This window comes from Phoenix dactylifera, unplaced genomic scaffold (genome assembly GCF_009389715.1).
Source record: "Phoenix dactylifera cultivar Barhee BC4 unplaced genomic scaffold, palm_55x_up_171113_PBpolish2nd_filt_p 002201F, whole genome shotgun sequence".
In the NCBI taxonomy this organism is placed as follows: Eukaryota; Viridiplantae; Streptophyta; class Magnoliopsida; order Arecales; family Arecaceae; genus Phoenix; species Phoenix dactylifera.
The window spans coordinates 98-28,059 of record NW_024069461.1 but is presented as its reverse complement, the minus strand read 5'-3'; the positions used below and the strand labels follow the sequence as shown (position 1 = coordinate 28,059).

The window sequence follows — 27,962 nt, the reverse complement described above, 5'->3', positions numbered from 1 at the left end:
AAATAATGCTGGGAAGAAATTCATACATTAGCATTCGTGCAATATGTCATCTCATGTCAACAAAGACAATTTGGATCCAATCAAATTCGTACATGCATCACCAAAAAAATAGAATGCGATTATTACCAATTTTTTTTAGATCAATTTTACATCACATTCATAAAAATCAATGCTATAATTCCAATATCCCTAATTCCATATCATGTGTAAAATGCATGTTGTTTTTTTTTTGGTAAATTAAATGCGTAATGTATATCGAATATATATAAAAGTATTTCCTTGAGAACCTAGTCCTCTGGCACCATGTGGACAATTACCAAATCCGTGAATCATCGTGGCCACGTAAAAACCTATTTCTCGTTTTGTATACTGATATCATCACTGGTTACCCCTCCCTGAAGGGCAAGTGCAAAAGGCGCTTTACAATAATCTCTTGCATTGTTTCCTTGAAGATGCCTCCCAAAGAATCCATCCAAACATCTCATCACATTGTTTAGATGAAAATGGCTCAATGCATGAGACCTTAAGCAGTGGAATGAAATTAGATCGAGCTATTCTGAAAGCTGAGTTGATAGGTGCAACTTACTCTAGGATAATAGCAGCCTCTAATCATTTTGTGACTGCTCAGTCAAATAGTGGTACTGCATCCATGCAAAGATGCACCAATTTCCGTTGGTACTGTCCGTAGTACTCGCTAACAGCAATCAGGTCTTCATCCTCCAAATTCCTGCTAGGCAAGTGAAATTTTTGTTTCATCTCAAGAGAGGATTCCAATTGTTCATCTAATGGTCGAGATTTTGAGGCAATCTGTGCATTTATCTCATGGCAGGCAAGCAAAAACATGGCAGCTGTGTCAGGCTGCTGCGCATTTCTAAGAGCTGATAAAGCCTCAGGGAGTGCTCCAGCAGCAACATACAAAATCAGAGCTCTGTTAAGAGTGGTGCCGAACAAGTTCAGTCAATAGCAGCAAAAGGGTGAATAAAATCTTTCTAAAATATAATCTACAGAATCAAGTTACCTCCAGATGTTATGTTCATTATAAAGAACATAATCAGCCCATCTTTGCAGAACCCTGCATGGTAATACATCAAAGAAGGAAAAAATTCAAAACATAAAAGATAGATCGTTTGCAAATAAATGCCTCTGTTTTAAACAAGCGATCCCAGACACATCCATCAATTATAATTTTTATAAAGACAAATGTCAAACAACGCTACGCTATAAAGATGAGCCTCAGACAAAATGGTAACACCCGATGCTCATCTTTCAGCTGTGAGAAAGAGCGACCCTCATTTTTTTATTAAAAAAAGGATAACTAGGACAGGAAGAAGCCCAAGTGAGATAGAGTGAGGGTGGATTCTTACCCAGGTTGCTAGTATCCAACATCGAGTGACTTTACCAACTGAATCAGTTGGCACCCTCTATCTAAATAAATGCTAAAATAAACAACAAACAAGTGCAGGACAGCTGACGCCATAAAAAAATCTAAACATAAAGGTCTAACTTATAGTGAATATGTGAATAGAATTATTTGATAACTTCATCGTTAGTGAATGATCCCGATCAAGATATGGGGCATGTTAGTTTTGCTGGGTCAGCCACTAAAGTTGCATTAACATTTAAAGTTGAGATAAATGAGATAAGACACTGTTTTTTCTTTTTTACAAAATCTATATTGGTGAATATAATATTAAAAAAAAACAATATCAACCTGGTGTTGCTTTTCCATTTTTCAGCAAGCTTAAACTAGAAGTTTATATATAAGATTCATGTTATAATATCTTAAAAATTCCTGGGCAGATCAGCATTTAGGCATATTGAGGTGCATGGGTCAACACTCTAATTACTTAAGATACTGATTTAGACTCTATGATATGACGAGGCATAAATTAAAGATATGTTTAAAAATAAAATCATATGGAATTAAACTTCTTAAAGATGATTTGCCAATTCCATAAGCTATTTTATTATGATTAAAAATTTAGTAGAACTTATTTTTTTCACTTAGAATTTTCTTATCAATAAAACGATGTTAACATGATTTTAGTTTTTTTACTGAGTGGCATGATTCATATAACTATTTAGTTTTTGGTAAAGATAACTAAATTATTTTCAGAAACCTATTAATAACAAACGATGTAGCATTTTTGATAAGATACTATTTAGTGCATCCAACAATGTCTTTAATTGTTTGGTTTTTACTTTTCAGGATTTGATTATAAATTACCAAAGAGAACTGATTTATTTTCAAAAGCCTGTTAAATAAGCCAACAAACAAAAAAGTGTTGTTTGAACAGTAAGATGTTATTTAGTACATTAATTGGCATTTTAAATTATTTTTTAATCTTTTGGACAATCACTTAGAAGGCCATGCACGATTTATACTTAAATTAAGCCAAGGTTTACTACCTCATATTGCCACCAAATGATGGAATTTTCAAGGCCTGGCTCATCAAGAGTTCACTGTTCTTCACCCCCTTCTGCAACCAAGATGACCTTGAGTGATTGTTATTCAAGATTTACGATGACAAGCAATTGGATGGGTACCATGAATTTGAGAATGTTTCAAAAGATTCAGAGGTGAGAGCATATTCTGATCCATTTAAGAAACATAGAAACCATGGAATTTTGTTCCAGATTGGGTAAAAGAACTAAAAATAACATCACTAGTATTTCTTTCATCCATCACATACTTACAGGCATGGCCTTGTTTTGTTAAAAGCAAGTCCATTATCTATAAATCTAGGAAATGGGATCTCCCATGTAAAGTTCCCATTATTGGCTACATATGATGTTGAATACCCATATCTTCTCAGCAATATTTTAAGCATTGCAGACAATAGTATGTGTCTCAACATCAACATGCATCATTGAAATGATATAAGGTCTAAGATCTGTTTAAACAAAGCATGCTTCAATGCTCATTGGATGTCCATTCCTGAAAATAGTTTCAATAGGATATGGTCTTTGCAAGTTTTGTTTAACTAAATCTTTGATCTGTGTACCAGTATGTGTTAGCACATGCCAGATCTTGACACAGAATAGCAGGAAGTATTACATTTGAAGCCTAGACAACATAGCATGGCAAACAAAAATATGACAAATGTTTAGGTACGAAAGATGAGTGATGGGATAAGCCGATGTAGTACTGAATAATGAAATAGGTGCTTGGAGCAATTCTGGGACAGGAAGAATTTATCAACAGGAGTTCTCGAAGGAGAAAATTATTAGTTGGAGCCGTGGAGGTCAAGAGGGTTCATGCTTTGATCCCCACATCTGCTTTTTTTCTCATGTTAATCACCCCTCGTGTGGAACTGATTAACTTAGGCTGAAGGACATTCATGACATGACGTGTTGGAAGAGTGGTCTTACATAACCTTGAGAGCTCGGTCTCAATGTGTTTACAAGAACTACATTTCTCTAAATTTATAAAATGTATCCACCATCTTCAAACAGTAAAACAATCTATGTCTGAAATACTTTCCTATGTGTAAATTTAATCTGTAGGATATCTAAAGCATGGTTGTCTTCTTCTGCCATATACCTAGTGCTAACACAATAAGCATATCAATGCAGATCCTAAGTGAGCAAGTACGATACTCGATACTTCAAAACTTTCTCAGAATTGCTTCAACCTAGCCTAGACCAATGCTTGCTCTTAATTCAACTGCAAACTCCCACAATATCATATAATAAGTAACCCAACTGATACAGAGGATATTGAACTGTCAACAGATTTTTTTGTAAGAAAAAAAAATGCAAGAATATAATACGGAAACTAGATTATTACTTCAGATAAGATATGAGAATTTAGGGCACCTTGCATAATCAGATCCATGCAAATGAGTTGCAGCTAAAGTTGCAGCATCTGTCCACCACCCAGCATCTTGTAGCTGCAATATTAGGAGATCAGTTTCATTGAAATTCTAGAAAAAAGTTCAATTAGTTTGATGTAAGAGATTTTAAGTTTTTTAAGAGAATTTTGTATGAAGAAAGACGACATGAGAGTCCATGTATAGCAGGCCCTACTCACTGAGATAGCATTAAGAAGATGGTTCGAGGCTTTGAGCTCAAAAGCCCAAATCATTTATAGAATCAGATGAGCTGTATCTAATTGTTCTAAAACTATATATATTTTATACATTAGTACTTGAATGATGGCAGTCCTAATGTCAAGTTCATACCTTAATGCAAATTTAAGTTGGAAATTTCACTTTCATAGGTATCTATATATAATTATAAATTTACCCAGTTAGACTTATCAAACAGTCGATAAAGGATCATATCTCAAATATTTTTCAGTCACATTACATAGTTGCTAAGGAGGGTGGGCTTCGGCACAATTGTAGGGTTGATCTATTGTAACCTGGGTGTTATGGGTTCAAAACACGGAAACAACCTCTTTGTATATGAGAGTAAAGCTGCATACATCTAATCCTCACCAAACCCCATAGTGGGAAGAGTCTCTTGTACTAGAACACCCTTTACACTATATTGTTTCTATGCCACCCTTATTTCCTTAACTACAGATCTACCATGACTAATATGATTATTTTTTAAAAAATAAAATAGCATGAAATGTCTATTGTTTGACACACATCATAAGTAAAAATATAGTATGACGTCTGTGTTTTGTTCAGTACATATTATATGAATTAGTATGCGGCTCATTAGGTAGAACTTATGCATGGTTTATGAAAGGCACAACTATAAGGTTGCTCCATCGTGACTTCGTTGTTATTGGTTCGAAACATGAAAACAACCTCTTCTCACATAGGGTAATGCTGCATACATATGACCCTCTCCAGACCTAGCAGTGGCAAAAGCCTCATGCATTGGGCCGCCTTTTTCTTTTATGTAAGGTATATTAATTCACCAACCACTTTGGTTTCTTGCTGATGGGGCATATCTCTATGTAACTCCACAAATTTGGCCTAACAGACTAGATGGCACATTTAATGCAACATTTTTTGTGCCTTTTTTATGTATGGTATATGAGTTCACCAACCACTTTGGTTTCTTGGTGACGGCATATCTCTACGTAACTCGACGAATTTCGCCTAATATACTAGATGGCACATTTAGTGCAACATTTTTTTTATGAGGAAGTTGGGCATATCACAATTGTCATTCAACGCAACAACGAAATCCTTATATCAAGGCATATAATATGATATAAACCCCCACCTTGAAAAATAATTTAAGCTTATGAATGAACCCCTAGTTTTAAATAGATGATTGTTTGCATGAAATCCATTATCCTTAGCAGCTGCTAACTGCAATAAGTGACAAGCTCATTGCTCCATTCAGTTTTATATTGACTTTGGTGGACAACCATTAAAACTGCAAATTCAAGTATGAACACCTCAAGTTCAAAGTATGGAAGGTGTACTGATGTTAACACCAATTTGCATATATGAATTATATACTTCATCAACAATTGTAATGACATAACAAGATCCACTGGACTTATACTTTGTAAAGAAGAACAGCCAACTAAAGCAACACAACTGGGAAAGCTGCTACTCTGACTCTTTAACTGCAACCGTATCATGCCCAATTTAACAACACAATAATTCCAAAAATACTCAGGATTCTCAATACTTAAAAACCCATTAAAGTTGAAACTCATAAGTTTGAATATAGACTTTTTTTTTATTTGCCCAAGTGCTATAGCTTGTAAATTCATGTATTTAACTGTAAATCCTATCTTTCTCCTATCTTTGAGGATACATCCAAAGCATCAAGGTAATGTCTGCTGCCAACAGAGAACAATATTTTTTGCATGCTACCCAGTATTACAAAATACATTCATATGCATAGCAAGTGCTTAATGTATAATAAGTATTAAAAAACAATTTCCTATTAGTAAGCAAGCGAAATTCCAGAAAAGTGCGACTTTGCACAGGTAAAGTTGCATACTTGATAAGGTCACCTAACCTGAGAACAGGCTTCCTGATACCTTCCAACAGCACAAAGAAGATGAGTCCCTGAAAGCGATTTGTCCGTCCTCACCATATTGGCTGCAATGACCTATATAACAACATGGTTATAAAAAAAATCAATATGGTAAGGTAAACATAGAAATATTTGATGATAGTATAGCTTCAAACGTAGGGTTATAAATGAGCCAAAACATGAGCTAGCCAAGCATGGCTCTAGCTCGGCTTGTTTTACATTCGAGTCAAGCTTGAGCAAGCTCATTAAACTCCAAGCCAAACTTGAGCTGACATGAATAGCTCATTTAAAATTTTGGTGAGAGCTCGGATCTTTCAATGCTATCATTTATATAGTTTCGACTAATTTTTTATTCTATTTTAATTTATTTATTTACATTTCACCCTTTTATGAATTATATTAATTTATAATAAAATAAATACAAAAATATTTTTATATTAATAACAGCTATAGATATAGCTAATATATGTCAATTAAATTTCGTACATATTTAAATTTTAAGCTAAATCAAGCTGAGCTCGAGCTAGCGAAGCTTGGCTCACTTGCTAACTGTGCGAGCCGAACAAGAGATAGCTCACAAATCGCTTGCTCATCTGCCAGCATTACTCAAAAGACCCAAACTGGTCTAATTAATCTACAAGGTCTTCCAAAACAGACCCCAATTAGATGTGAAAAGATTTCTTTCTTAAGGTTATTGTAACCAAGATCTGAATAATAATAGTAATGGTAATAGTAGTGGAAAGGGTAATGTAGTAATAGCAGCAGCAGCAGCAGTTGTGAAATGGAAGGTAGATTATTCACCTTCACAGCAAGTTCATGCAATGACCTCGACACAGCAGATGACAAAGCCACTGCTCGTAAGGCATTGGGATAAAACTGAGATCCTTCTGGAGGGGTGGAGAGTAGCAAAGACACTGCAGCCTCCAAGTCTCCAACAGAGACAAGCCTGATTTACAGATTAAATCATCAAAATGTACATCTAGTCAACCTGTAAAACCATATCCAATTGAAAAGGTACCCAAGACCCTTCTCTCAATACAAACAAGAAATCATCAACAGAATACATATATCTGTTCCCATGATCACCAGGCAGCATAAGCAAACACCTAAGTTGACGAAAGTTAGAATATAAAACATGTGATCACACCATGCAATGAGTTGGCTATACTATTCCCACACTACCAGGTCTTTTTTTTTATTTTGCAGGAATTTGGGTTGGGGCGTGGGGAGGGTGATCAATATTTGGCTTTCAATATTTTATATACCCTCTATATACATGTAAACAAACAATTAATTAGATAAAAGAGGTCTTAAGATGTTATTTGATTGTACTATTTGCTGCCACTTTCATAATGCTGTGATTCAAAAGAAAATGATGGTTACATGATTACAGAGAAGGACAAGAAATATTCTCTACATGTACAGAGAGACTGAGGGAGGATTTATGATAAGAAATACACCATACAAACAGGGACCTTGTGAAAGATTCAGAAACTACTCACTCATGTACACGCTTCTGAATTGCTTCTTCTCCATCCAATTTTTCATGCCAAGGAATTCGCTCATTTGCATTCCCCTGCAATTCCTCTGGCTTGAAGGCCATGAAATTAAGTTGCCCACAGTTCTGCAACCCATATAATTTTTCTTTTCAAGTAAGGAATAAAATTGGAAGCACATGCATATATGTATGCATGCATGCATGCAGGCGTGTGTATGCATGTATATACGCATGCACACATGCAATCTATGAATGTATGTAACTAAACTTTTCAACTGCACGAATCCCTTGGCTCTTTCTAATCATTGCAATTATCAGATGAGTAAGCATTTAGAAACAGTAGCAACGAGTGTGGCATGATAGATAAATTATAACAAAGATTAGCAAACAAGGAGGTCCTTAATTGTTATGTAATTTGTGTTATCACCATATCTTTTGTTGCCCTTCCTGGAACAGATCTTTCTCGAGATGCTATCCTGTTTAGTATAGTGAGACTTTCAGCTTCTGATACTGATGATTTAGAAACCTCCTGCAGAGATCTGTTTTCTGATTTATCCACTGAATGACAAAGAGCTTGAGGCAGTTGTAACCAGAAAAGGGCTTCTGAAAATTCACCAAATACTGCAGCAGCAAAGGCAAATCTTGCTGCAGAACCTTTATTTGAAACAGAAGAATACAGTCTAGCCCTTTCATCATCAAGTATGCATCCTTCCTCCCGGAAAGAAAAGGTGAAAGCATATGTATCAATCCAGGTTGAACTTATAATTTTAGGAAAACTATATCAAGAAGAAAGAAAGATAGGATACCCTCTTTCCGATATGGTTCTAAAACCTTTAGAAGTAATTCAGGCACCACAGAATCCCCAACTGCAGGAAGGGTTGAATCGATCATGTAGTTGCGAAGGTCTTGAACTGATGTTGGACAGGTTTCAGGAGTCTGACAAGATAACGTATCGGCAGTTGTACTGCTCTTACTGAACCAAGAGGATTTTACACCCAGTTGCAAGATCATTCGCAGTGCCTGTAGAGAGGACCTATGATGTAAGTTGTCAATCCGCAAGTACTGTATATCTTTAAAATGTAAATCAGTAAAAAGTGTAAATACACGTGCAACCTGACATGAACTGTGGTCTTCAATGAAAGCACATCATGCGCACAATACCTGACCTTAACAGAGACTAATAAAATTTCAATTGCAACTAACCTATTACTAATGGATAAAATTGGTGCACTCCATCTCATCCAGCATAAGTAGATCAAATACCATACAGTATAGTGTTTGCAAATGTTGCATATTCCTTACCAGGGCATGTGCTGTGGGAAGTAGTATGGGTAAGCATAATGGCATTGGCCGGAATCTCTCTTTCAAGACCCTTGGCTTGAAGCTTGAATTGTTCTTGGCATCATTGCTGAATATCATAATGATAAAAATGCATAAACAAATGTCAAGCAAATCTTGAAGCACCATATTTATGTAAGAAAAAAAGCATCAGAAAAACAGCGAAAGTGAAACCACCAGCAGATAATGCAATAAAGAAAAGCTATATTATATGTTGTTGGCTATGTGGTACAAAACTTTCAAGATCGACATAATGGAAAATACAGCATAGAAAAAGGGTTTTTTGTGCGTATACCCTTATAAATATATAAAATTCCATGTATAGCCTCGCAAATTTATTATTTGAGGATACCTTTATAATTATTTCTTTTTGCATATATACCCATATAAATATCCGAAATTACATGTATAACCTTACAAATTTACTATTTGTGTGTACCTTTATAAATTATTTCTTTTTGTGTGTATACCCTTATAAATGTGTATATGCAACATTCAAAAAGAAATAACTTATAGTGGTGTACATGCAAATAGTGATTTTAAAAGGGTATACATGCAACTTTATATACTTATGAGGGTATACATGAAAAAGAAATAATTATAAGAATACATACAAATAGTAAATTTGCGAGGGTATGCATGCAATTTCAGATATTTATAAGGATAAGCATGCAAAAAATGTAGAAAGAAAATGTAACAATGATGATGATTGTAACTGTTATAATTGGAAGCAACGTACATATTAACCTCAATAAGACGAAAACTGCTGTCAGCTCCAGCAATGCATAATACCAGTGGTTCATTTTTGTTTGTCCTCGTTGGCAACCAATCGAGTTCCAATACAAGGGTTCCAGGAGACTGTGGCTGTAGAAGGGCATTTGCCAATGGATCTGATGTATCCTAAAAATTGGTAACATGTGAAACTTAGTACAAACATGAAAAATAACAGTTCAGTCAGTAACTCTAAGGATGGACAATTACTTCACATTTCTCATAACCAGATGGGTTTTCTGGATCGGTAAGATATGATGGAGGGAATTCTTTGTACTGGGTGTCATTTTATTTTTCCCTAAATATAATGATGGGTAATGACATCAATAGCTATTAAAAATTTTGATAGCCAATCAGATGCAAAGACAGGATTTATAGCCTATTTCAATGAACAAGAAGATACCCATCTCTTTGATAATGTCATTCAGTTAGTTCCTTTTTGTATTATGACTAAATCTGAAAAATCCTTGTTATGTATTGAGTTTTCAGGTTTGCATGTGTATCTATTGCACATTTTAAAACACCCGTTATCACTAGTTAGCAAGTAGTCTTCTTCTGGAGGAAGTTATGTATTCTAACTTATCCATGTACATCTTTTGTTTAGCCAAGTAATCTGAGATTTTCACTGTGACTCTAAAGTATGGTGATAACATTGCAAACAGCTAATTATTCCTCCTGCCTCTGTTCCTACAAGATACATTTCATGCATCAAGCTAATGAATTTGACAATTAAAACTTCAGGTATCCCACATAAACATCAAGAAAAGACACCTTTTAAATTTGATCTTGAAAAATCGAAATCATTTTAGACTAAGATTTAGAATCATATTTAGAAAAAAAAAATGGATGGAAAGAAAATATAATAACAAATTGGAAAAAAATCTACTTGGTTTCAGACTTGGTACAACCCAAAGTCATCATTCCTTTTGGTTCGCACAACCAAAAAAATTTGCCTTGGGTCTACAGGAAGATAAAAAAATAAGGAATTGTATCAAGAACCATGTAGAGAGAGAGAGAAAGAGAGAGAAAGAGAATGTCCTTAGGTTTCGAAGGAATTTTTATAAGTAATTCAAAAAAGAATCGATTTGATCCCAGTCATAATCTCTATTGGATTCAAGAAATTTTTGATAGAGGGCCGAACACAAGGAATCGAGGAATTACAAATGAATGTACAAAAATAGTTTCATTCTGTGAACCAGAGACTCGCAACACAATCAAGAAGATAAAACACATTATTGAAATGGGAAAAGTAATCGTCAGATGGAGAGGACAACAGAAGAACATGTAACAACAGGATTGGAGACAAGGGAAATTAATGCAAAGAGATAATTTCGAGCAAACTGAAACACAAAACTTAAGACAACTAGATAACTTGTTTAACCAGACAATAAATGGCAAATCACAACTATTGGAATGTTCAAGGAATGCATGTTGAAGATGTCTCATTGTCATGAAAGATTCACTTTCACTACCAAATTGCATATCACTTACCAAAATCCAAATTTAACCTTTCAGTCTGCATCGACTTGGATCAATAGAGTAGATGGTTCTTAATCATTGTAGAGATTAAAAAAAAAATGATAATATAGCTTCACATTTTACTTACAAGATCAAATATTGAGAATGTGTTGTCATAAAAGAGCACAGCAATACGCCCTCTGCTGCGGTCTCCAGAAACAACAGGGGAGAATTTTATCCTCCTAATTCCTTCTCTATGAGTAGTAAATGACGAAGAAAGACCAGTTGTTACATCCCACCAGCGTATGTTGCCTAATCTGTCCCCCATAACCTGAGGATGAATAATGAAAGTCATCCAAAAGTTTTCTTGGTAAGAAAAATATCTAAATAGAATAGGAAAGCAAGAACTTCAACTTGTGAAAACTACTAAAAGCACAAAATACATACTACGTGGGGAAGGCGATATGCCATAGCAGTAATTAATCCATCCGAAGAAACAAATGAAGACGAAGGCCATTTTGGTCTGAGAAACAAGGACACAGACATCTTTAGTTAACGGAAAGCCACATCATTGACGTGACAAACAGAAGAATAGAAAATTAAAATTGAAACTGATATAAAATTGAAACTGTCAGTTTAAGAACGTCTGTCCACATCACTGTTAGAAGTCAAGGAACAAGAGTGAGAACACAGTAAAGCATTAACATGCCAGCTTTCACATCCACTTTCGAGTATAGTAGAGACATGATGCTTTTACCAGCATTCAGAGAAGGAACTGGGCCAACTGGCTCAATGGAAATCAACTTAATGGATCAGCTTAATAGAAAAGGGCTTGCTACCAAGCTAATTGGCATTATTTATGCGAGTCTAGTAATAAATACTCTTGAATAGAAATTCTTCTGTTGGTTAAATTTAGCATAAAGTTGGTAAGAGAAAATGCACTTCTAAACTATTATCTAGCAGTTCTGCATGCCTCTGTGTTTATCATCAAAAATGAAGAACCATCTGTCTTAATTAAAATTACAAATAATTAAAATTTATTACAGCAAATAGGATGTTCATAATAACAAAACTTAAATATATATAGAGAGAGAGATCCTTTGAAAGGTAAAATTCCAAAAACCAAGACTACAATGATGTAAGAATGAGAACAGTATGGCCCAAACATATCTAGCTTGTGTTAAAAGAATGATCATCCACTTGTGTTTTCTTATTGAAATTCTTTTTCGATCATTCTTCAATTACAAATACAATTACAACAGTATGGCCCAAACAAATCTAGCTTGTGTTAAAAGACTGATCATCGACTTCTATTTTTCTTATTGAAATTCTTTTTCGATGTTGTCTAATAACCGAAGTGAAAAGTTCATTCTTCAATTACAATTACATCATAGATTTACAATTGTAAAACAATATGTAAGCATTGTCCGGTATGTTTTATTCCTTGAAACCTGTTGATAGACAAGTAAAATCAAAAGCAGAGATATGTTTCCAGCCTCAAGCAACTGCAGCAAGCTGGCATTCCTTAAAGAATCAAGAACCAGTAAATGCTCCCAAGGGTGTTTGCCAGAGATATCCTAAGTGTGCAGACTTTCAAAATTATTATTATTATTATTATTATTATTAATCATAAGCTTCAGAGGGCCTGTGGCCTGTCCTCAAGAAATAAAAGGTTTCATGCTATTTATAAATTTTAATATATTGGAGCTTGGATTTAAAACATCTTCAATTCATCCTTGAACTATTTGTGCATGAGTTTCAAGTAAGAAGCAGAGATGCATCCTTTTTGAGTTTGACATGTTTTGATCACATCATGAACATGGGGTATTTTTAAAATCATAATCAACCCTTCAAGTACTGGTTTGAGTTAAAAGAGAGATACCTAAAATCTCGTATTCTTCGTCCGTGAACTTCAAATACGCCAAGGGCACCATTCACTAATGCAAATGCAAAACTTTCAGATGTGTCATCACCAGAACTTTCCGAGCTTGTTGCTTCTAGAAATTAATAGTAGGATCTGTAGTTTAGCAATACTTAAAGAATGACAAAAGCAGATATGCAACTGTTTAAGATAACACATGACAAATTACATTTTTCATATTAGCTTCAGCAGCAAATACTATTTCTGAGAACAAATTTACTTACTAGATTCCATAGAAGTAGCAGTTGCAGTTGCACTGTATGACCGCTCCTTGGATGATAATGATGATTGCCTAGAAGGTGCACTTTGATTTGGTCGAGGTGCACTTGGAAGTGTCCATTCCAGTACCGTAAATGGAAGAGCCAATGATCTAAGCTACATGAGTAAATAAAGCATATTGAGAATCATATTTGTACTGCCCTTGAATATCTGTATAAGATTCAGTCAAATGCCGGTGAGAATAATGTGCAGGCAAGCTTCAAAAAGATTAAAAAAAAAAAAGATGGCCAGCAGAATGAAAGGAAAGATGTTATGGCACCTTATTTTCCATGCATTCCAACACACAACATGTCAACAGAAATTGTTCAAAAATTTATCCATAAAAGAAAGGTCAAAAAATAGATTGATGATGTAATTTCAACTGCTGAAACAGTTCAGTTTCCTAATAATTATCCAAAAAAAGCTACATATATCGATGTTCAGAAAAAACATATGGACAGCTACAGTCACATGCTACATTTTACTTATTAAAAGGCTTTTCCTTTATCATTCAAATTGTAATGGATATAAACAAATTCCTTTATAGTTATTAGTGTTTCTACTGGATAGCATAATGCATAGAGGCCATCTAATTAACTGCTCTTATTATAAGTTAGAGCGCATCTAAAAGAGTTGAAAATCAGATCCACACTCAAAAGAGGACTTGTTCCTTCTGAGATGTTGAATGGCATCATCATCCATTCAAGAGACCGGTGTAAAATATCCTATCTCACAAAAGTACTTTGATGCTAGCATCAGCTAAATATATTAATCACTCCATTAAGAAAGTTCTTGCATTATCAATTTGTGGAGTATAGATTTTGCAAAAGTACATAAAAGTGCATACCATTATGGGATTCTTTGTCATAGCCCACACCTCCACAGGAGCATCACGAAACAAAATGAGAATATACCTGCAGAGGAGGTTAAGTCAACTTATGAAATAAGATGACCAAAAATAAATGCATTTTGACTTGAAATATTGATAAATAATCAAAATAATAAAGAACAGACAAAAAATTACAAAGACAATTAAACATGGACTATCATACAGGCTATAATCAAAGCATAATCAAGCATTTCTTTCAAATTTAACTAGTCATCTAATGTTATACTGGTTTATAACAAATTTTGGACAGTTTAAACAAGGAATGTGATTGCATCTCCTGGCCTGTCCAACACTCTTTTTTTTCTTCCTCCAAACTTATCCCCATCCTACCTTTTTATGCCAATTTTACCCTTTCCTTAAAGGGTGGAGAGTCACAAATACGCTCATCTTTTTCGTTTTTCTTTTTCTTCCATCCTTTACCTATCTCTCTTGATCACAAAAGTGGGAGTGACTTCAATTAAATGCCTATATCATTGAATCGTGACAGACTTTCTAGAATAACTACCTACCTACACCTGAAGCCACTCAAGCATTGGCTCCTGCTTTACGTAGTTAATCTATAAATTAACACATTATCTGCATTGCATGTGATGAATCACAATCATCCGTAGGACAGAATAATGATATTAAATCACAAGATCACAAGCATCCATCAAATATTCCTTTTAGAAAAGTCATATGGGATGGACCATGTACGCCGATGAGATCGGTTATGTGCATCAAATATGTCAAATGCTAGTAGTTACAAATTAAAATAAAATATAGAAGTTACCAAATCCTAAATATTTCTGAAAAGCATGAATAAAGAGGAAAATGTATCTTCAAAGTAGTCCTCAAGAAAAGTTAAGTTCAAGGCCAACCTTCCAGATGAAGATGCCCTCAGAGCTCTTATTGGGGCACGTTCTGGCTTTTGAAGTACTCGGAATGTACGATTTAGCCCACTTCTAAGGCAGGTTATAACAAGTCTATTATTATAGCCACCTCCCTTATCGTTTACCTAAATTCATCAAGTTATGCATCAACAACAAGACACTGTAACAACTAAAAAGTTATACTGCAAAGAATGATAGGCAAATAATAATATATATATATATATATATGCTTTATGAGTTATGATAATTTGAGACTTCCAAGACCATTGTCTGTGGGTTCAAATCAACCAAACAATTCTAATATTAAAATAAAAATGAGATGAAAAAAAATGAACTTATAAGCAAAGACAGTTTCAATAGAAACAGTTCTATGTGCATGTCGGGTATACTAGCAAACAAGGATGAAACAGAATAACACCATAAACATGGCATCAGAGAGGCAGAGAATTACATAGAATCAGTCAGTATATCAATCCATGCCAGTACATAAATTTTATTCCCAACAATAAAAAGACATTTCCAATAGTAAATGGTAAATTGCTAACAGTTAGCTATTTTGCAACTTATATTATATTTATTTTTTAAACTTTGAATAACAATATTTCTCCAATTACATAACAATATTAAATTGAAAAGTCAACAATATATCTAGGTTTCCTGGAACGGCATCCCTTACTGATTTTAGAACACCAAAAACATTTTTCTGTCCTTTGTTAAATAAAATAACTAAACTTTAATAAAAACAAAAATTCAAATTAATGTTGCAAATGGATCAAAAAATATCCATCCAGACTTGTTTCTGAGTTTGAGTCTATTCGGCTAAAGGCGCAAATTTTAGCATTTGATCTTAATTCATATTTGCACCCATAAAAAAAGCAGATATAATTATGGATAAAGAAATATCGATATTCATTTTCAGCTCTATCTAGTCTCATGTAGCTTTCAGAAGTTACAAAAGGGGATAAGTGACAACACCAATATGTTTTCAATTTTCTTTCCATGCAGTGACATCTTTAATTTGTGAATTGCATCCTTAACAGTCAGCTTTTTAATTCAAAGCATCTAACTAGTGAGTAATGAGAATTCACTAAAAAAATTCATGATGCATTAGATGTGGTTATTTCTTTTTGTTCTTTGTACAATCATTTATTTTGTTTTAGAAAAAATAACAACAAAAAGTTGGGAGGCTTGTATACTAAAGTAGTTAATAAAACTTAAAGTGGAATAATATTCTAACCACAAACTTTATATTATCCAAGTTATATAAGCATTCACATCTCTATTGTTAATACACAATTTGTATCAATATCCATTTAAATGAATGGATTTTAGCATTTGACTAATATTTAGAATCCATAAAAATGGATACAGATATAAATAGACTGGCATCCGATCTGTATCAGATCAGGTTTGAGCCCTATTTCAGAAAGTATACATATAATTGGATTTTTTTTTAACAAACCATCAAATGGAAATAGGCTGCTTGCTACAATGTTCCATGTTCAACTAATGATGCAGATAGAGCAGACCATGAAAGTAGCTTTGCTTCAGAACATAGTAAGTCAAATAGCATCTATATTTAAAAAGCAGCAAATGCAGTTCATCAAATGCGATAAGACAAATGTACAATGCAGCTACTGCTTAAAGCAATAAGCACAAAGGTAAGCTCAGCCTTATATCACAATATGACATAGAAGTGCAGATATATTATGGAAAATATGGATGAAAGTATTGGTTATTTTCTACCAGATTGCGATATTCCGTATAACCACAAATACCTGACTGTATGAGAATGAAACGAGCCTGGAATTCCCAAGCCATTTTAATCCCCTTATAATACTACTGTGAACAGAAAAGCTCACTGCAACTGCATTGGCAGAAACATCGATGACATCGATAGTTCCACTTTGAGTTCCTAAAGCAACAAGTGGAACTGCTGGAGCAGGTTTGTTGCCCCCACCTTCAGATAGAAAATTTTAACTAATCATATACGACAAATTTGCAGATGATAAAAGTAAATATAAGAACTAATTTGAGTAAAAAAGCATGAACAGATCGGGTTGCAGGAATTACGAGCCAAAGTGGCAATTAGAGATGGAGATGGTACGGCTAGAGTGGTCACTGTAGAAGAAAGAAGATGAAGCTGGCCGGTTAAGCTGATCTGCATAAGAGAAAAGGACTAAATAAGATGTAACAATACTGTAAAACCAAGACAGTGAAACCAAATGAGCATTAGAAATATTTTGCCTAAAAGACAAAGTTCCACTAAGAGTGTCAAAAAGTGCCCGAGCAAATAAGCTTGAGTGCATAGGTTTGTGCACATGTTCATAAAGTTGAGCAAGTATCTTATTGTACACCTCTTGTTGGATCAGATTGCCAAAACAGTCCTCACACTCATAATTGTTTACATGGGCTAGTTTTAAAGACCCTGTTCTCTCTCTCTCACACACACACACACATGCCCCCTCCCCTCCCTCCGCCCCCCACCACACCAGGGATCCAATGATATACCACACCATGCAAAGTGCTAGTGCATAACTAATGACACAAGAGATTTTCATTCATCTCAAAAGAGATCAGTCTTATTCATAGGACTTCCACCTGATGCTCTTTTCCCTCACAACTTCCAAGTCCCCTCTCCTATTTAGCAATCAGAAATGATATTTCACAATTTCCACCAAAGTCACTTATTAAATCCATTAATCCATATGCTTGTCAGTTCTCACTCTTTGCATGTTAATCCATTACACCCTTTCATTGTTGAAGCTCAGGCTAGGCTGTATTGAACCTGATACACATCGTTGACTCATTCCCCTAGCAGCTTTAGCTTTTTGGGTTCATTAGTTTGTTAGCAGCTTGTAGCTTTGTACAAACAGGAAAATAATATTCCATGGATGACGCCAATGGAGACCATGCAATCAACTGTCAGCTTTTCCTCATGCCATCGCTGGATTGCTCTAACTGATTTGCTGCAGGAAAAGCAGAATATGTAAGGAAAAAGCAATTGAGCAAATGGCACAAAAGCATGACGCCATGACCTGCAACCTGTCTTCTGTCACCACCAGAAGCATGAAATTACACAACATTAATGCCTACATTTGCAGCAACTTCACTCAATTCACCTTTCTCACCAAGCACATATTCTACGATTATCGATTACCATCTTAGCTTGCATCAACTCTAGTCACCATAGGCAAAATTTTATGAATTTGGCTCCTTAGCCCTTCACTGCATCTCCTAGTTCATCTCAAGTATCATTTTAATTCATCTTCTGAACTTCACAAAGTGGCTGCTTCATACATTAAATGTGATACTATCATTTATTTGTCCATTTTGTGGCAAATTCCCAATATTAGTTCAACAACAAATTTGAGTACAGAAATGTGGTTGAAATAGTTATACATCAGTTTCTATGAGTATGCTGAAAGAATAAATACTTTTCAGGCCCAATACGTTGTTGTATTGTTGCAGATATTTCTCTTTCTAAACACACAATTACTGGTACCGCTATTATGATTCCAAATATAAGGGTAAAAATGGATACAAACATCCATATGAGTCCATAGATTTCTTTTATGGATTCCAATGTAGAAAAAGAATTGATAGCTTGTACTTCTGTCGTATGAGACACTCGTAAACAAAGCTCACTATACCGGCACCGGCTACAGTACAAATACCTTATCAGTATGGTATTTAGCACGGTATGCATGCTGTACCGACAACATTTTCTTATACCTAACTATGGTACCACCAAAACCAAGTGATGCAGATTGATACAACACAGAATCGAGCGCTAGTTTAGATCAGTTTGGACCTGTCCTACTCATATACCAAACCAAACCTTGGTACCTTACCGATATGGTGCAATACGCCGGGCATGGAGTAGCATCGATTGGTAAGACAAACCTGACTTACAAATGTTCAATGCATACACTGAACTGAGTTTTCCACTCTTAGGATGGACCTCATCTTAACATATATATCTAGCTAAATAATGTAGTATGAATGGATCAAAGTGTCATGCTGTACCACAATCCACCAGCCATACCAAACTATACACCCATCAATATCATACCCTATCGATACATGGTAGTACATTTCATACTTTTCATGTGCCTACACCAACAGGTGTACCATGCATTACTATGGTGCTGAAATGGGTACCAGTACCAAGACTTTAAACTTTGCTAACATGGTAATAGGTTAGCTCCAATACTTGTTCCTCAAGTTTCCAATAAGAAAGTCAAAATTGCATAGAATTTTAGAGGTCAAATTGGTTTCTGTCAAAATGTCATTGGAGAACTTAATTTGAATACTAAAAGCTAAAAAGTTAATTAGCCAACAAAATCAAAGAAGAGTCTTACAAAACCAACTCTAAATCTATTAAATTAGCAAGTGTTATCAAAAAAATATGGGATGGAGCTTATCTATGCCAGTTAAATTGACCATATCAAACTTTGATATAACCATAAACATAATCATCAAACCTTCTGCTAACTTTCTAGGGTTAACTTTCATTTATTCTAATTTACCAAGCATTCCTATTGATGTCCACCTTTGATGTTATTTCAATCAATATCTTTGTTAGCATTCCTATTGATGTCCACCTTTGATGTTATTTCTAGGGTTAACATAATCAATATTGATGTCCACCCTTTCTCACATCCTTCAACATACATTGAAGCATCTCTCCTCACAAGAGCCCCCTTAAAACCATCTCAATCAGTTTTTCATCACTTTTTCCTTAATTCGTGCACTCTCACACTCCACTAATATACTCATTTCTTAATTATCATTGGTTTTACTATGCACATCTTTAACATTCTCATTTCTGCTATCCTTTTCTTAAACCATTTTAATTGCTCAATATTCTAAGCCATACAACATCGCAAGCCTTATTGTTGTTCTATTTAATTTTCTTTAGATGCATCAATCACATAATACCATGGAAGCACCTCTCCACTTCATCCAACTAGCTTTTAGTTTAGTACACACATCTTCATGCATCCTTTCATTATTTTTTTTAATAATAAATCCCAAATAACTCAACTAAACATTATGTGATATTTCTTGTACATCGGTCTTAATTAGGACCTCATATTCATTTCATTTTCATTAAAGTTGCATGTTATAAATTGTCTTTGTTCAGCTAATTTCTAAGCCCTTATCCTATAAGTTTTATTCAATGAATTCTATTAAATAAACACTATAGAACATCATCCTTATTAGCTTACAAAGTTAAGTTCTATTGTTACAGCACAAGAAGGCTTAATGCTTGTCAAGGTTCCGACATACATATCCTTAGTGATTTCAATATATTGTCATGCACACCATTTCTTCATAAAACCCATCAAGTTTAGCTTCTTGGTACCCTATCATAAGCTTTTCAGACATCAGTAAAGGTCAATTTGAAACTTTTTTTTTATTTCTCCGTTTGTTTATCAATTGCCTATGTAAGAAGATAGCTTCCATTATCGATCTTTCAAGCATTAATCCAAATTGATTTTCTGAGATTACTTTCATTTTTCTCAAACACTGCTACAATTGGTCGCCAATCTGAATTTGAAAGGTGGAGGCTGGCATTTGGTTGACAAGTCACAAAAAACAAGTCAAACTATGAAATGAATCCAAATTTGATCAAAGTTTAGCATTATTCGGGTCAATAGATATCATTGAAGGTCTTTGTTCTTGAAGCGCATTCACCTCCTTTAGGATGGTTTCAGATCAAAATGCCTTGAAATTATGTATATCATGATCTAAGGAAAAAGGTTAATAAATGAAAAAGAAGTTAAAAAACATAAAAGTGTCACACATTAAAAAAAACAAAACAAGTAAACCACACAAGCAAAACTGCATAAGCTCCAGAATTGTAACCTTTTACAGACAAGAAAAAAGTCCGCGTGCTACTTAAAAAGGTATCATGTTACTAGTGTTAATTTGCATGTAACAAGAAGCCAAAGTGGGAAAAACAATTTCAAGAAGTAAAACAGTTATAATTTGTTCATCCACAAACCTTCATGGAAAATTCTGATGCAATAAAATTGGAGTTTGTTAAGCGAACACAGCTACTGCCGACAGGCTCTGGTTCTTTATCTGCATCTGGTACAGCTCTAGATAACAAATTATCAGTTGATCTAGTATGTGTCTTTGAAGCTAGTTCTTCACCGACCACATTAGACTTGTTTATATTAAGTGAAGCTTTCTGAGCATCTCTAGCTTTATCAGAAGTCAGAAGCCAGTTCCAAATTTTTCCATCATCAGAAATGGAGATCAGATGTGACTTGGGACCAAAATCCATTTCTTTATATAAACTTTTAGGTGAAGCATAGTCAAGATCAAGTGAAGACTGTGTATATGATGACTCTGAGCAAAGCCTGACAACATTTTGAATAGCAGATTCTGATTGGCAAAGAGTAATGGCAAGAACAGCTGGAGATGGTACAGCAGTACCAATTGAAGGCATTAACTCCTCCATTGTACACAGCACATGCACCTGTTCTCCTCTGCAGTCATAAGGTAATAACTATGTTGGTAAGTTAAAGAGGCATAATGTTTTGTAACTTAATTCTCAACCTGATAAGCTAAATGTTTGACAAGCCAAATTGGCAAGTCATAAAGGAAAAGGCATTCCAGCAGCATATACAACATGCCACAGCAAGGACATATTTAGTGTCACTTTAAGAAGTAGTTCTATAGATTTTAAAGCACAAAAGTACTTTCTAAAAAAGCACAAGTATTTGGTTATATACTCTGAGAAGTGCTTGTACAAGGGGAAAAAGTCAAAAAACCACTTTGAGACCACTTTGAGAAGAAGATAGAAAACCTAGCTTCTAGCTTTTTCTATAGTAAGAAGAACTTCTAAAAAGCAAAAAAAAAAAAAGATCAATACCAAACACGCACTAAGAAAAGAGTCATATATTCAGTTAGCTTGTATCTTAATGCCTTCTACGTTCCCTAGATTGATAAAACTGCTCCAACCATGAAGAGATATCATGCCATGTGCAAAGTATCCAGATAAGTCCAAGATTAAATTCTTCTTGACAGTATTAAGTATTAACATATCACTTGCAAACAATGCATAAACACACATACATACACAAATATATATATATGTATGTATATATATAGTGCATATGGTAATGCACATGGCTATTCAAGAATTTAGATAGAGGATAAATTCTAAAAAGATTTAAGTACGAATGAGATGCTGATATATCTTTCCCATAAAATAATTTACGATTTATTTGCTATATTACAATCTTAATCTATAAATAAAATTTATGTCTTTACTATGTACAAGCCCATAAATAAGCCCATCTCCATCTCTCCCTGATTTGAGATTCCATATGAACAGGTTGGTTTCTTTGGAATTTATATTTCGGAATAATGAGGAAAACATTAAAAGTGTGAAAATCACAAAAGATGTGCAAATTATATATTTATTAATGAAGTATGTGAGTATTTATACATATATGGAGAAGGCCATTGGGGTGAGGCACTGAGGTGAGATAAATTAGAGAGAAACAAGATGCCCAATTCATAGGAGAAAAAGGAGACCTAGAAGAATCTCGATCCTCCCAGTATGGTGAGCTTGAGGCTTAAGTGGGTTTTGGATGAAGAATACACATCAACCTCCTTGGGCTAACTTAGTGTCATCTCGATAAATGAATTGATCTCAGCTCTCTCTCAAAATATGGTCCACTCAATTAAGAGGGAGGGAATGCAGTAGAGTCCCAATTAAAAACGAGAGTTCACTAGGTTAATAGTGCTCCCTATATTGGATAATGGAAGTGGAATATGAGTCAATAAAAGGTTTAAATCAGGGAGATTTTGGAACAATATGCACTTGGGAAAAAATAGGGGTATTATGGGAAGAGGGTATTTTGAAAATGGGTAAGTTTTCGTATAGCATACTATCACATTTATATAGTGCTAGATGATATATAGAGAGAGAGATGGATAGAATCCGATCGACCAGATTCGAGGTCGGACTTGGATGCGAACTACTACCTCTAAACTGGTTATATACCAAAATTCATGTTATCTGCAGAAAACGAGCCTATCGATCAAGTGCTCAAAAAGGCCAATTTAAATAGACAAAAACAATGCATGTTTTTGACCACTTGATGTATAGGCTAAGCCTAAGGGTCTCCAAATCATATGCTTTTTTGTGTATAAGCAATATAGAGATAGTAAATCACATCCAACAACTCAAATCATCCATGTCAAACCCTCATCATATGGTTAAGACTAACAAATCTGACTTAAAATCTGATCAACCAGATTCTAGTCCGCCTCATATGTTAATATGAGGTATATATATGCATGTAAGCAGATTCTAGGCCCTCATTGATTAATATGCATGTAAGCAGACATGTATATATATTGCAACAATTAGTTTTTTCTTATCTTTCCTTCCTATGAAAGAAGACTATGGTCAAGGAAACATATAAGAAATCAATAAGATGCTGTCATTACTTTTAACTGCCAATAGCATAATCTAATATTTTCAATAAGCTTGGCTGACCTAGTGATATGAAAAAGGACAGCAAAAGGTACAAATACAACTATCACATTCACTATTTTACATGGCTAACAGCTGAGATCCAAAACCAGAAAGCCTTATACCACCTATATGCTTCACCATCCATTTCTATCTTGTCAGAAGCTTAACAAGAATCATCATATCCTCTATCACCAAAGCCGTCCAGGCCTTTAAGAATCCTGTTACTACCATCAAACATTTGACTCAAATCTAAATCACACTTGCAGTCACTCCATTTTTATGAGGAGGTTTCATACACATATCTAACTTTGTCCTTACTACGTTTAGCATACATCCACTCCATGTTCCTGGTTCTTTTATGATCACATAGTTGCAAATATAACCTCCCTATTGTTCACAACTCGTACAATAAAGCAAATTTAACCAAATCTTACAAAATTTTCACTTTGGTGCACAGATTTGTCCCACCACAAACTACTCAAGATATATCCTTAAATTATCTACAACATCTGATCGTACTGAAAATACCCCAATTAACCTTGCCATCCTTTTCTAGTGTTAAGCTTAGTTAAAATCAAAAACAATTATTACCTAGAAACTTCTGATTATAAAGTTGAACGGCTTATTGTCAAAGTTGCACCATGAGAATTCAATTATTTTGTGCATATATTCTAGATCATATGAGACATATGTTACAAAGTGGAGATAGTTGAAGGGGATGTATGGTGAAATTATAAAGGACAATATTAGAAAGGCATAAGAGAAAAAAAGCATGGATCAAGGAGAAGAAACCTAAGTACGAAAAATACCTGACCTTGAGCCATAAGAAGGAAAGGTAGCTCATATTTTATACAGAAGAGTCAAGAAGAGGTTGAGATGAAGACCTTATGATAGTCTAAATAAAAGTTAGCAAGAATCTCAAAAAGTTTGTCCTGATAGAGAAGCCCTTAGAGGAACAAGTGGTGGACATTTTGTTTCGAACATAACCCTAAATAACTGGAATAAGTGTTGTTTGTTATATTGTGAATATCATTATGGTTATGTACTAACATGTGACATCCGGAAGTTACTTGTCTTTGTATTTCTGGTCTTTTTTTGTTCATATTGGAATATTACGAGTCCTAATTCAATCCAAACTTAAAGATAAAAGGCAAGGAGCAATGTTTTGTGCAGCCCACTCCATTATTGAACCAAATTAGTAGGATGGATTCTGTACTTCCTTCTCTATTATCAGTTTATAAGTTCCTTTTGGATCATTTCTGTTTTCAAGATATAGAATCCAATATATGATTTTAGATTTGATTTCTCAGTCCTAAGTCTATGTTCCAATCCAAAACCTACTCTTTCCTTTCTGCCAAACATTTAATATCCAAAATGAGAACAATTAAACAATATTACAAACTATCAGCTCCTTGACTTTTGAGTTATGATTTCTTCCTCTTAGAGTAATTATGATTGCTAAAAATATGAAACTTCTTTTACAAGGTTAAAATACAAGTTTGAATCCTAATAAAAATCCAAATTTAGAAATCACATAATAATATTTTTCCTACAAATCGTGTTGGTGGCTACTCACTTCTCTTTTCGTTGGTATTTTTTTAGGAATAGTCTCAAGTTTTTCCCCATACTTTTTAGCTGCCAAGGGAATGCCACTTTGAGATCAATTTACATGTTTCTTAGTATAACCATCCAATTCCACTCAAAAAATTAATCACACCACTGCAATCATTTGCTGCCCCCAGAAGTTGCGCTAATATAGTCCTTTAAGCCATTAATCAGTTATGGTCCCAACAATCCAAGGTCATGGGAGAGGTGAACAAACACAGACCTAACCCTTGCTCTTTTTTTTTTCTTTTCGCACAATGCTGCCCTAGGATTTGAACCTCCGCTATTGCGTTTGCTACCCAAGCCTTTCACCATTGCACCAAGCAATAGCCCCCTCCCTATTGTAGTCCTTTATCTGCAAAATTTAAAAAACATACTATGCTTCTTAATGCTCTTCCTTGACTTCATACCATGCTAAGCTCACCTTCTGCCTAAACTTTAGACAATACAAAATAATGATCAGTCTCATCTCTTATAATCTTTTTCCTCGTGTTTTACAACAGTGCATTGGTCCACATGCTTTTGGAAATGCACCCTCAGAGTGGTTGGTCGCTTGTGCGCATCCTCATCTATCTTCTTGCATAATATGGTATAAGTATCAGGCTCTTGCATATTATGGTTTACGCATCAGAAACAAAAATTCAAAACAAGATTTTTGATTGATATATTATACATTTCGCATCCATGAAATTCCCAAAAGAGTGAATTTTTTTTTTCACATTCTAATATGACCTCAAGTTTTCAATCTCAACGGCTCAAACAATCAACAAATCTTTTATAGCCACAAGTCCACGTCCACCTATTAACTGGTGGTCTTGCCAATGGTCATTATGTCATTGAAGTCAAGAGCCATAACATATTACAATCCTTAGTGCATCAATACTATAATTAATGTCCATTTATTATTGTCCCAGGATCATTTTCTCGGGAAACATGAGCTTTTGTTCTAATCTGTTCTCGCAAAATCTTATTTGTGTTTTTCTTATGATCGAAATACCCCTTTTGATCATAAACTCTCAAACACTATGCAAAACCCTTCTTAACATTTCTTGCAGAAGAGCATACTTCGGAATCCACAGAAGACAGACAAAAAACAAAACTCACTGAATGCGAAGATGACTTGAGGGCCTTACTCTTTCCGCTTCCAGATGCTGAGCTTCCCATCAAGATGAGCACAGTAGAGCAGATCGAGATCGGGATCGGGCACCAAATCGAAGAACTTGCCGCAACCACGGGGCAGGGGCGTGGAAGAGAGGGAGGCGCCGTACTGGAGGTCGAACACGATGAACTCCTTGGGGAAGGTGATGAGGAGGATATGCCTCCACCGCGGGGAGAAGCAAAACCGCGCAAAGAAGAGAGGGAAGAGGGCGAGGGCAGGGGAGGATGGGGAGGCTCCGCCGGCCTCCCTCTCGATCTTCTGGAGATCGGAGAGATCTCCGATCCCGGAGACTTGGTGCTCCTGTATGGAGACGTCGCCATCCACGCCGCCGGCGCCCCCGCCCAGGGCGATGGCCGAGAGCAGGAAGCCCCGGAGACCGAGGGTGCAGAAGTGCCGGGAGTCGAAAGGATCGCGGCGGATGCAAGAGAGGTACTCCGGGGCGGCGTCGTACTTCCAGAGGCAGCGGCCGGAGGCGGCGTTCCAGAGGGCGAGGAGGGAGGGGCCGTGGATGGAGGCGAGGAGCCAGGAATCGGAGCGGACCCAGCAGAGGTCCTGGATCCCGAGCCTGGACCGGTCGGCGGAGGAGTCCAGGTCGAGCCAGAGGAGGACCTGGCGGGATCGGAAGTCCCAGAGGGCGATGCGGCCCTGGCGGTCGCCGACGGCGAGGCGGAGGTGGGAGTTGGAGGCGTCGTCGAGGGCGGATAGGTCGCGCGAGAGGGGCTGGGGAGACCAGCGAACGGAGGTGACGAAGGGGGCGAGGGCGTGCGGGGAGGTGGAGGAGGAGGTGGCGGCACCACCGCCGGAGGAGGAGTGGTGGTGGTGAGGGGGGGGCATGGGGAGGACGGAGACGAGCTGCATGGATCGGGGGTCGGCGACGACGACGCTGCTGCCGGCGCCGTAGGCGAGAAGGCCGCTGGGGCTGCAGTCGGCGGAGCCACCGTTGCTACGGCTGGGGGGGCCGGGGAGCATGCAATCCCACGCCTCCTGGGATCGCGGTGACGCCATCCTGCCACTCCCTCTCACCGCCTTTCCTTCGTCCACCGCTGCCTATTTCTTTCTTGACTTCCTTCTATTACAGGCCAGCCTACAGGTTGGTAGGAACCAGAAAGGGGGGAGAGGGCAAGAGGAGGAGATCGCGATCGCAGCAATAAAACGGAATAAAGAACGCAAACAATTTCAAGAAAAGGAAGAAAGAACCAAAAAAAATTCTAGAAACAAAATCAAGATTCAAGGAGCTTGGGGAGCGGCCTACGATACTCGGGTTTTATTAGAAGACGCAGCGGTATCCACGAATGAGCCCCGGGCACGTGCCCCAGCGAATTGGAGGGCCGGGGGCCCGCATGCGCTTGCCATCAGCCAGCACGGTGCCAAACGGATGGGCGAGCACGAGAAATTATACTAACACCACGCACGTGGAGGTGCATCATGCCAACCATGTATCTCCGTTTCTGTAGGCCTTCATCATACACTCCAATTACTGCTTTACGTAGCTCATCTCCGTTTATTTCCATGGTGCACCTAGTGCAGAGTATAATTTTCCGGCATTTAGCATTCCAAAGTAAAAGAAACTCAATCTCTTATTCTAGGCACAAACCTGTTGTATAAGAAATTACTGTTTCTCTTTGGGCATAGATAAAACACTGATTCTCTTCGTTACTGTTGCTGGAAATTGGACCCGGGGGCCGCCGCGAAGCCGGGGAAGGAGGAGCTCCACTGCTGCAGGAGGCGG

The 27,962-nt window shown here is 36.2% G+C and overlaps 1 protein-coding gene across 5 annotated transcripts; it reads right to left on the bottom strand.

Moving 5' to 3' along the window:
• Positions 1 to 3: 3 nt before the first annotated feature.
• LOC103720999 (WD repeat-containing protein 11) lies at positions 4 to 27,468 on the bottom strand. 5 transcript variants are annotated; one of them, XR_003388293.2, is made up of 21 exons: positions 26,208 to 27,468; positions 20,977 to 21,466; positions 17,037 to 17,124; positions 16,742 to 16,923; positions 14,952 to 15,088; positions 14,050 to 14,116; positions 13,169 to 13,319; positions 12,906 to 13,020; positions 11,471 to 11,546; positions 11,172 to 11,354; positions 9,534 to 9,694; positions 8,759 to 8,864; positions 8,263 to 8,476; positions 7,884 to 8,164; positions 7,461 to 7,582; positions 6,760 to 6,904; positions 5,941 to 6,033; positions 3,820 to 3,893; positions 2,410 to 2,480; positions 1,019 to 1,072; positions 693 to 928 (listed from the first exon to the last, which is right to left on the bottom strand). XR_003388293.2 is itself a non-coding variant. In XM_008811002.4 (20 exons), the coding sequence occupies exons 1-20, from the start codon at positions 27,236 to 27,238 to the stop codon at positions 625 to 627; spliced, it is 4,074 nt and encodes a 1,357-aa protein (XP_008809224.1). In that variant the 5' UTR covers positions 27,239 to 27,467; the 3' UTR covers positions 4 to 624. The 5 variants fall into 5 exon arrangements, 2 of the variants coding, with proteins under 2 accessions (XP_008809224.1, XP_008809225.1); XR_003388294.2 differs by having other exon boundaries at positions 851 to 928; positions 5,923 to 6,033; XM_008811002.4 differs by lacking the exon at positions 2,410 to 2,480 and having other exon boundaries at positions 4 to 928; positions 26,208 to 27,467.
• Positions 27,469 to 27,962: the final 494 nt, after the last annotated feature.

Coding starts and splice junctions, on each gene's coding strand:
- LOC103720999 (XM_008811002.4), bottom strand. CDS start 27,238: ATGGCGTCACCGCGATCCCAGGAGGCGTGGGATTGCATGCTCCCCGGC. Junction 9,695..11,171: donor CATTCTCAATATTTGATCTT/GTAAGTAAAATG, acceptor ACCAATTTTTAG/GATACATCAGATCCATTGGC. Junction 7,583..7,883: donor GAAGGGCAACAAAAGATATG/GTGATAACACAA, acceptor TATGGGTTGCAG/AACTGTGGGCAACTTAATTT.